Below are 10,654 nucleotides of genomic sequence, written 5' to 3'. Positions count from 1 at the left end.
ATCAACTTTATTCAAACTGACAGGTGAAAACCCAAACAAAATCGGCAGAGGCCAAACCAGGCCAGGTCTAGACCAGGACCCTATGCCCCCTGAACCCCCATGTCTACTAATTTTTACTTTAAGTGCTTTTCTACACTATACAGAAAATGAGGCAGGACTACAAAGCTGACTTTCACAGTCCGTATGGTGTAGTCTGGTTCTCTCAGACATTCGGTCGGATCTCTGCGTAGTTCTTCACAATTCCAGAGAACCTGATGAGGTGGATTTCAGGGTTGCGGGCTAAAAAGTCTTGCCACAGGTACTCAGGTGACAGAACCTTACTGGGCTTATTGATCCACATATACCTGAAACCACGGAACAGGAAAAACAGTCATTACAATATTAACCAGGGTCGATGCCTGCTCTAGTGACTCTGCTCACCTGTTAAGATGACTCTCCTCCTGCCAGGCTGCCTCGATGCCTTTTATACGATCATCCCAAAAGTTGATGGAGCAGGTTTGGCAAAACCGTTCTACCTCCTGCAGGTTGCCTCCAAATGCCCCCCCACAGTAGTAGAAGTCCCCTTCCTCAGGAGCCATGTAGGCTTTGGAGATTGGCCGCCGCTCATAGGGGAATCCGCTGCGGTCACTTTTGTAGTAACCTGCAGACACAAGTTGGAAAACTTGAGAACATACCCAAAAATTAAGGTGAGACTTCATCTGGAATGGTACAGCTGAGTGGTCCTGTTGGCTCAGTGTAGCTTAATCTAAAACACATCCGACATTGTTATCACACAAATGAGTAAAACTAGGATTTCACTACACAACAGTAGGTGTCCCTACAGTAGGTGTCCCTAATGAATTTGAACGGTGAACACGTTCATATTGTAGCGTCCTCGCTTATAGACGGCAGGAAACTTCTCTCTTTATGTGTAACTTTATTAAAGTCCAACGAACACGAGACACTTCTTGTTCGTAACTCCGACACTCCTCTCATAAAATGTCCGCGATGTAGCCTCACCTAAACCAACTAACTCGACTTCGCACTACGTTAAATATGATTCATCGCATACACATGTAGACCAAACAAGCAACGTATTCCAATTGTCTTCTTCTCTGGCCAGTGTCTCGGCTCAGCTCACGGGTTATCTTGGCTCGCTGTCTGGCCGGTAACCAGCCGTCCGGACCGCTCCGTGGATAAGGAGGAGGAGATGTTTCTTTACTTGGAATGCGGCCACTTTTTTTCTCGGATAAACAGCCGGAGCAACACTCGCTCACCTCTAGGTGGTCCGTCACTTCTCGTTATACACACACTTTTAGCGTCTTTTCCCACAATACCCAGGTGCACTACGTCACACAATACACACTTTCCTTAAAGGGGCAGGCCATACCTGCAACACAACAGCTCTCGGTCTCATATACAAATGGCAAGAGAAAGCAGAGAAGCAGACTCAGTGACTACATCCGATGCACCTTATTATTATCTGAGGGATTTTTACACATTGTCTGATAAAGATTTCGACAGTAAAGGCAAGGGGTAGTGATGGATAAGGTTTTATTTAACAAGTTAAGTCTTTCATTATCACTTTCCACCTTAAAACTATGAAATGAACTGAACTATGAACTCGTTCAGAATTTAAATGGTGAACTATGAACGTGAACTATTTATGTTTACTTGTATGAACTGAACTTTGAACTAGTTCATGAGAGGTGTGAACTTGCACAACACTGTGGACCACACCAGTGGGTGCGATATACAACCATAATGTTGACACTAAGAGTAGAAAGGATTCTCTGCTGACCTGGATGGAGCACACCGACCAGATCTCCCAATGACTCCGTGCCCCATCGGCCGTGGAATTCGGAGTCCACATCCAGACAGAAGATGAAGTCGGCGTAGTCACGAAGCTCCTCCTCTATTAGGGTCAGGACCAGAAGCATCCTGCTAGCACTGATATCCTGCCAACGGTTAAGGGTGGGCACTGTTTTCACTGTCCGCTGGAGGTGGAGCAAAACTTGTTTTTAGAAACCAGGCAGACAGAGTCCTGCTGACCTTGACTCACCTTATTTGGAACACACTTCCTTTACCTGTCTTCCGCTGGCCATTTTGACTTTGGGCACCTCGTTTGGCTGGTCAGTGAAGACGAACACATGCACATTGAAACCAGTGAAGAAGTGCTGCTCCATGGTCTCCAGAAACTTTTTCAGGAACCTAATGTACCTGTGGAGTAGGTGAGAGGAGTCACCTTCACGTAAAGCTCCAACCAGAAACTCTGTGTTCATGGGGTGTAGACAAGTAAACACTGTGACATCATACTTTCCCACGGCGAACACAGTGGCTGCGATGGTGAGGTTCTTTGCTTGGTAGTGGCTGTCGAGGAGAACCGGGTCGAAGGTTCCCTCCCAAACCACTGGAACCGACCAGGACGTCATCGTCTGCACGTCAGTACGACCAGGGGCGTCTCCTGGCATAGGCGACACCGGCGGTTGCCTAGTGCGCAAAACGTCGAGAGGGCGCCACAAGAGGCTGATTTATCATGACGTGATACATGCAATGTTGACCAATGCAGTAACATCACCATCCTCCTCTAACCCCGGAGACACACCGGAGGCAGAAGCGCCTCAAAGTGCCTCGAAAAGCTGTACTCCTCATTTCCGTGCCCATGATAATCAATCGGGCTGTTCGCTCCGGCAGCAAAGTACTGGTAAGCGCCGGGATGCTACGCGGCCGGCTCACGATCTACAGCGATGGCTCGCCGTGAGCAAATCGGGTCAGAATAAACACAGAAAAATGGATTGTGTCTAAACAGAAACACACAAGCACACAATCTCTTGTGGGGGGCTGGTGGCTTTAGGCTTGTTCAGGTCAGTCACCTTTGAAGACCAGCATCATTTACCCCCCGATCCGGCACGGAGAAATGCACATCATTTATGTTTATTTTTGTGAAAATGAATAGCTATCGGCTGTCAGTACAGCAGATTTCAGACTGTTTTTTTTATTTAATTGTATTGTTTGTATTGTAGCCTACATGCAGTATTTCATTTAAAACGTTGTTTTTGTAAACTCGTTTTACGAAGTTATCAATGTTACCTTTGGAGTGTAGGAAGGAATTTGTGTGTGTGTGTATGTTTGTGTGTGTGTGTGTGTGTATACGTGTTTGGGGAGGGTGTGCCAATCTGAAATCTGCCTATGGCTCCAACATTGCCAGGGCCGGCCCTGAGTACGACGATGATCAAAGACACAAACTGACCTATAAACTACCAGCTCCCTCTACAGGGTGTTGATCTCCTTAGGCCACACCTCCCTCATTACACATAATCTGATATGCTTAATCCAATGGGCATCCAAGTTTATACAGCTTGGAGTTGGAAAATATACATAAAAATGCCTAATAATTGTGCACACAGTGTATAGGCAGCTGACATCACTAAAACAGAATGAAAGTGTGAAGGACACAAAACAGCCTGTCAGACTAACTGAACAGAAAAATGAAGAATTACTGACCTTTTTGTAGATAATATCTGACTCTGTTTAACGGGATCTATAACTCTAGAAAACAAAAACACAAGATCAATAATTATTTAACTACCAATCAATTAATCAGTTAATATTAAAACACGGAACATTCGTTGGTGTGTGTTACCTGCTGGAATTCCAGGCTGAGCTGTACAACAGTCTGTAGATTTAAACATTAACACAATCATTAAACAGTTCAGTCAGTGTTATCAATCGTATCAATAGCATCAGAATCAATGTCAATGTCAATTTTATTTATACAGCTGATTTAAAACAACTTGGTTGACCAAAGTCCTGTACAGGATGAGTGGCACGGCCAAAGGACAGTTACAACGTGGTACATTAAAATTCAAGTAATACATTAAACATACATTAAAGTTCAAGTGATACAAATAAAATACAATTATTAATGTAAAATAAAAATATATAAGAATATTAATAATAATAAAAATAATAGAACTAAATAAAATATAAGAATACGATATGAAAAATAAAATCAGCTGCACTGAAACACACTCAATAGAAAGCCTGGGAGAACTGGTGCGTTTTTAACAATGATTTAAACAGTGTTGGAGACGGGGCAGATCTAATATGAAATGGTAGGTTGTTCCACAGGTTTATGTCGGCCACTACGAATGCGCGTTCTCCTCTTGTTACTAGTTTTGTCTGTGGTTTGTCGAGGAGAAGTTGAGTGGCTGATCTCAGTTCCCTAACTAGAGTGTGTATAATAAGAAGTTCTGTTATATGACGGTGCCAGTCTGTTAAGAGACTTAAAAGTTAAAAGTAAGATTACTCACCCCAGCAGCAGAACACACAGCAGAATCACTGCCCAAGTTTTAATTTTCAACAAAACCATGTCTGAATCAGAACAGGATAGTTCTGATCAACAGGGTCGGAATCCTTAGCCCAGATCAGGTCCACGAAATCCAGGTCCAGCAGTGGGTATTTCCAAATATCTAGTAGATCTAAGTCCTCTGGAATGAATCAGTCCCTGTATTGTCCTGGTTCCGTTTAGTTTCTAAACCAGGATCTAACCCAGGAAGAATTTCACTGCTCCGATGTCATTGGTGCATGTGACAATAAACTTTTATTTTATTTGATTTGAGATCGGGAAGCTGTAACTGTAACTCCTCCTGTCCGATTAGCTAGAACATCAGGGCCCGCCTTCTCCCTAGGAGCTCCAACCAATAGCCTATCAGGATGAGACAGGCAAGAGAGTGAAGGTGTTTCCAAGGAAACTCTGGACGTCCGACGACACTCTGTCATTAAATCTGAGTTCAGCTCCTTTATTGTCGTTATGCTGCTGGAATTAACGAGGAGACGTCTGAGTCTCAAGGACGCCCTGGACACACACAAACACACCCACACACTCCTTGCTGTCTCTGAGCAGCTTCACACTGCTAGAGCTGCTTCTCTCTCCTCTGTCCTCCTCGTTCTAGACCTCTCTGCTGCATTTGACTCAGTGAACCACCAGATCCTTATTTCCTCCCTTCAGGACCTGGGTGTCTCAGGCTCTGCTCTCTCCCTGCTCTCTTCCTACATCAATGGCCGCACTTATCGGGTAACTTGGAGAGGATCTGTTTCTGAACCTTGTCCTCTCACTACTGGGGACCCTCAAGGTTCCGTCCTGGGTCCCCTCCTCTTCTCTCTGTACACCAACTCTCTCGGCTCTGTCATTCACTCATGGCTTTTCCTACCATAGCTACGCTGATGACACCCAACTAATCCTGTCTTTGCCCCGAGCTGAAACCTGGAATCACAAAGCTTTAATTTTAAAAGTTGTGATCTTGGGTCTAAAGATTTTACGATTGCTTAACAGACCTCTGAAATAGCCGACGTGCAAGGTATAAAAAAACTGTAAAAGCATTTGAGTGAATCATTGGAACGCATTTGTATATAAACCACACACATGAACAGCAATAAAGAAAAGTCAGTTTGATTTTTATGAACAACTCTAACTATAAAATATGAACTGCACATAAACCAGGTAGGATGAGCCGTCTGGAACCGTGACCTGACCAGTGCTCGCTGAGCCTTCGTGCCCAGTAGGTCTGTATGACCAGATTTTTTTGACTTGAGATCTTTAATATGATCTCGATTTCCAGTGGAATCTATTTAAATTCTAGATCCTCCATAGATCTGGTTATGTCTCTTGTAACATTGAGAGTATACTGTTGACAGAGATGCTTTTTTTCAACCTTCCCACAGTCCCACCACAGTTTTAAAGAGATCAAATATTTTTTTTACTTTAAAACCGCTACAAAAAAACTTAAAAACATCCTTAAAATGTGCATCACATAAAAGAGACGTGTTAAAATGCCAGTATGCACTTCTGGACTTTAATTTAGAGATAAAAACGTTGCGCACAACCAGCGCGTGATCCTTAAAACCAACAGGAAGTATACTGCACTTTCTGAAGATGCTAAAACTATGTTTAAAACAATAAAACCGGTCCAACCTCACCATGGAAACGAGATTCCCTCGGCCATGAGTCCAGGTGTATTGTCTCTTATTGTCATTCATTCTTCTCCAATCATCACACAGATCATGGGCCTGCAGCAGCTGACTCAGAACACTCTGTGATGCTCTGTGGAGCTCCATGTGGTTGCTGTCTAAAACATAATCTTCTGTACAATTAAAATCTCCTCCTTAAAATAAAAAATCATCTTCTTTTATTTTGCTTAAAACCGTGTCTAAAACCTTTAAAAAACAGACTCTGTCTGGTCCCGAGACCGGAGCATAGACATTCATAACAACAAAATAAAACTGCTCGACCTTTGCCCTCACCACCAGTAGTCTGCCCTCCACCACTTCCTCCACTTCCACTCCCCCCCCACTGGTTGTGCTTAGGTGGCTCGGGACCACCTGCCCCTCCCACTCTCTTTTCCAGTCATTCTCATTTTTTGAGTCACTATGTGTTTCTTGTAAGAACGTCACTCCAGTTCTTTTCAGTTTCATTTGCTGGAACATCAGAGACCTCTTCACAGTGTTTATGTTCAACGAGCTAATGTTTAAAAGACTCATGTTGTAAAATAATAAAAAACCCACACAAAAACAGGACTGATTGGTTATCAGGATGTAAAACTTTATTCATCATCATCATTATTTTTCTCTTGCCTAACTTTTTGAACAATCTTCTTGAGTCTGTACATCTCCTGGACAGTTAAACCTCCTCTGCCTTTGCTGCTCATGTGCAGCCGGGCAGAGTTTGAAAACTGTTCTTTATCAGAGAAGTAATCCTTTACTTTCAATCCCTTCATGTTCTTTGTTTTCTGGAGAAACACTTCCATCTTCCCCTCACTGTAGCTTCTTGAGTTCTTCTGGCTTCCTGCCGTGAAGTGGGAGGATTCACTGTCAGCAGAGTCGGTCTCCATGCTGGACTCAGACTCTGCTTCCTCTCCTTCCTTTCTTCACTGTCCCTTTTTTTGCTTTTGAGCTTCCACTGTTGCTCCTGGTCTTTCTTTTCTGTTGAGGAACTCTTTAAGCACCTCCTCATCGCTCTCCATGTCAATATCGCTCACCTGATCTACCTGTTAGACCCCCCTTCCCCTGTCCCCTCCTGTCCTTCCTCACTCACCAGGGGTCTCATTTATAAAAGAGTGCGTGGGTTTCATACTAAAAGTGTACGTACTTACAAAATCCGGAAATGGCGTACGCAAAAGATAATTGCGATTTATAAAACCGTGCGCAAGCTCACCTGAACGCAATGTTCGCTTTAAAAATCACAGTCCACCTGGAAACGTTCGTACGTGGATCTGCCTCCAAATCTGCCCTCCACACGCCCACTTTCAACCATAAATGGTCAATACAAAGCACGGCGTGAATATTATATAATGCCGTTGACCAATGGGTTTCCACCGTGAGTCCTGATGGAGTCACGGCATCGAGCGATGTGAAGAGGAAGTGAAACTTTCTGACACTGACATCAAGATGTCTGTTAGTGAGGTGGAGGTGAAGAGCGACTTTATGGGACAGCAGTGATGTCACTAATAAAGAAAATACACTGATACTCTGCTGCTGCTGCTGTGGAGAACACACTGTGTGAGATCAGAGATCGCTGAACCCTCGCTTCCTCCTCGTTCTTCCATTCACATGCACACATCGAGCAGAACCCCGCTCCGGTGTCACGGCAGTATTTATTTATTTAGAGCATCGGACCGATTCCCTCACATCAGTGGATCCTCAGCTCCTCTGGGATATTATTTGGAAAGTTCCCTCATTTCTTATAAGTAATCTCCAGTGCGCTCTGTGCTCTGTGTTCTCTCTGGCTCAGTCCCGTTCACTGCAGCGATCTGATGATACACGCACAGTGTTAGAAGATATTATTAAAACCTATTAATGACTCGGCACCGTACCTCTGCCGTTAAATCGAATCTGAACCTTATTTGCTTAAAGTTGTTTTATATTTTTTTAATTAAAAGGCTCGTGTGGAACAGATACGTCGCGCGAGAAAAACTGTTGGTTTTAATGTAAATTATGAATTGGATCAATAATCTGCTGCAGTTCACCACCTCGCGTCTGTGTCGCCATTTTCCCGTCTCCAAAACGGTCGTAAGAGTGGGTCTAAGTTTGCGTAGAAATACGCACATTTTCCCGTCAAGTTTGTTTTTATAAATCCCAACGTTGGCGTGAGAGGTGGCGTACGCACGTTTCAGGCCCGTTTTGTGCGTACGCAACGGTGATAAATGAGACCCCTGAACCTCTTTTGGGACCTCCCCTGTCCCCTACTCACACACCTGATCTACCTTTTGGACTCCACTTGTCCCCTCCTGTCCCTCCTCACTCGCCTGTCCCTCCTGCTGGACCCCCCCTGTCCCCTCCTGTTGTTCCTGAGTGTCAGCTTTCTTATTTCTCTATGGACACACTTTAGCCTGGTGTCCTTCCTTCCCACAGCTGAAACACTTTGTATTGTTAGATGTTACAAAAATCACATAATCAAACTCATCCACTCTGATTTTGAACTCCAGGTTCAGGTTCTCAGTCCTGTTGTTCAGAATCATAAAAAGATGTCTTCTGTGGGACACCACGTGTCTTGACAGAGGGGACTTGCATCCCGAGGACACTTTCTTTACCTGAGACACTATCTTACCGTGTCTCGATAGTTCTCAAAGCAATGTCTCATCTCTGATAAACGGGGCGACGTTGGACCGATTCACTTTAACCGCCGGTGTGGCGAGAGGCAGAACAGATACGAACGTATCGTTCACTTCAATCCCGTTCGCCACCACCGTGTTCACCTTCTCTACGCTGTCTAGAAACATGACAACTGCGTTGTTCGTCCTCACAGCGGACTTCATGCTGCTGTGCCCGACCACCCCCCGCCCCCCACGGCCAGGCTGCACTCCTCCACGGAGCAATCACTCAGACGTTTGTTTTAATTTAATTTAGTTTTATCTTAAAGTTTACGCTTTTATTTTGATAATACTCTTTGTATTCTACTTTGAAAAGCCTGCGGCAGAGAAAGTTTCCCTTGCAGGCCGAGCTAACAGAGACTTTTCCTCGATCCACAAACAGCTGCTCCACAGCGGTTAATACCTGCAGACGGACAAAGTTCATTCCGTCGAAGGAGAAAGAGACGAATTCTCTCTTTTTTGGCCCAGCGCTGATTCCCGTTGTCACCAACCGAACCAGCGGAGCAGAGCTTTCGAGGCCACGAAAACATTTCACTGGTCTTTCCGGAATCCACGCCGCCCGCGCACGAACGAACCGGAGCAACAACTAGTAAGAGGCTTTTATGTCTGGGCAGAGACTAGTTGTAATAATCAGCGTGTCATTATTTGAGTTTACGATTGTGTAAGACCGCTGCGTCTATTTTTGTCCTGTGCAAAGCTAGTCGTGATGAAACCAGCGTTTCCCGGCTGCATTGTTACGTCAGGTCCATTCCACTCCAAGCCACGTGGTCCGTCGGCCATTTTGACTCCAAATCTAGTGGGAAAAACCACCATTTTCTCTTATTAAACTCAGATAAAACGGAGGTTATAATACTCGGCCCTAAACACCTTAGAGAGACAGTATCTAATGATGAAGCTGCGCTAGATGACATTGCCCTTGCTTCCAATGAAACAGTCAGGAACTTGGGAGTGATCTTCGATCCTGATTTGTCCTTTAATTGTCACTTAAAACAAATTTCTAGGACGGCCTTTTTCCACTTGCGTAATATCTCAAAAATCTGACATGTCCTTTCGCAAAAAGATGCAGAAAAACTAGTCCACGCCTTTGTTACATCGAGACTGGACTATTGTAATTCATCATTATCAGGCTCCAGCAGTAAGTCGTTAAAGACTCTGCAGCTTGTCCAAAATGCCATCAAGCCCCACTCCTGTGGAATAATCTCTAACTTTCAGTTCGGGAAGCAGACACGATCTCTTCGTTTAAGATTAGGCTTAAAACCTTCCTTTTTGATAAAGCTTATAGTTAGAGCTAATTAGTGTGGCAGAGAGTAACTCGTCCTATGTTCCAAAATAGGAAGCGTTTAGTTTAAAAAGGCATAGAGGTATTGATGTCTGATCTACTGAGTGGGCCACATGGTTTTCATCATACTACAAACCAGTAGCCAGTCAGATTTACCTTGAGCCTCAGTGTACCCTCAAGTTCGGCCTGTATCATTGTATCATTGATTAAAAGGCAAAAACCCCTGATGACGCTAAGACGCAAAGGGAATTTATGACACATGACACACGGAGCTTCTCTTTCCTGCTTCTCCTTCCTTTTCTCCATCCCTATCACATCAAAGTAATTCTTATCTGATCAGTACATGTTACTAACTTGACCCCTTCCCCGGAGTTTCTGTGCCTTAGCACCCGCAGAGGTCACAATGGTGGCTCCAGTATGGCGGATTCTGTATCGTGCGGGCTGATCGTAGTTGTAATGGAGGATCCTTTGTCGCGTTGGCATCGGATGGTGGTGGACCACGACAGAGGCACGCACATACATAGAGACACACACACACAGAGACACACACACACACACATAGATATACCATCGGTATTACATGTGTGTGTTAAAAATTGTGATAAGTGCAGCTGTTGTTGTATCTGTGATATAGTGGAGTTTTGTGAGAATAGTAATCATTGACTGTTAATTAATGTTGTTACCTTTTTAATAAATTCTAGTGATTATTTGTGCATATGTATGTGAATACAGCTGGATTATGATAGCC

At 44.2% G+C, this 10,654-nt stretch overlaps 1 protein-coding gene across 1 annotated transcript; it reads right to left on the bottom strand.

Moving 5' to 3' along the window:
* Positions 1-202: 202 nt before the first annotated feature.
* LOC132998828 (globoside alpha-1,3-N-acetylgalactosaminyltransferase 1-like) lies at positions 203-8,792 on the bottom strand. The gene is made up of 6 exons (XM_061068575.1): positions 8,644-8,792; positions 2,296-2,469; positions 2,067-2,199; positions 1,781-1,976; positions 421-640; positions 203-344 (listed from the first exon to the last, which is right to left on the bottom strand). Exons 1-6 carry the CDS (start codon positions 8,790-8,792, stop codon positions 203-205), a joined length of 1,014 nt encoding a protein of 337 aa, XP_060924558.1.
* Positions 8,793-10,654: the final 1,862 nt, after the last annotated feature.

This window comes from Limanda limanda, chromosome 3 (assembly GCF_963576545.1).
Source record: "Limanda limanda chromosome 3, fLimLim1.1, whole genome shotgun sequence".
Classification (NCBI taxonomy): Eukaryota; Metazoa; Chordata; class Actinopteri; order Pleuronectiformes; family Pleuronectidae; genus Limanda; species Limanda limanda.
Note: the sequence above shows the minus strand (reverse complement) of the source record. Positions and strands in the feature narration are given on the sequence as shown.

What these genes read in the sequence shown, in the direction of transcription:
- LOC132998828 (XM_061068575.1), bottom strand. Translation starts at nt 8,792, where the DNA reads ATGAAGTCCGCTGTGAGGACGAACAACGCAGTTGTCATGTTTCTAGAC. An exon ending in CCGGCGGTTAAAGTGAATCG is followed by an intron (nt 2,470 to 8,643) that starts GTCCAACGTCGC and finishes TTTGCGCACTAG; the next exon opens with GCAACCGCCGGTGTCGCCTA. An exon ending in GGTCGGTGTGCTCCATCCAG is followed by an intron (nt 641 to 1,780) that starts GTCAGCAGAGAA and finishes TTGTGTCTGCAG; the next exon opens with GTTACTACAAAAGTGACCGC.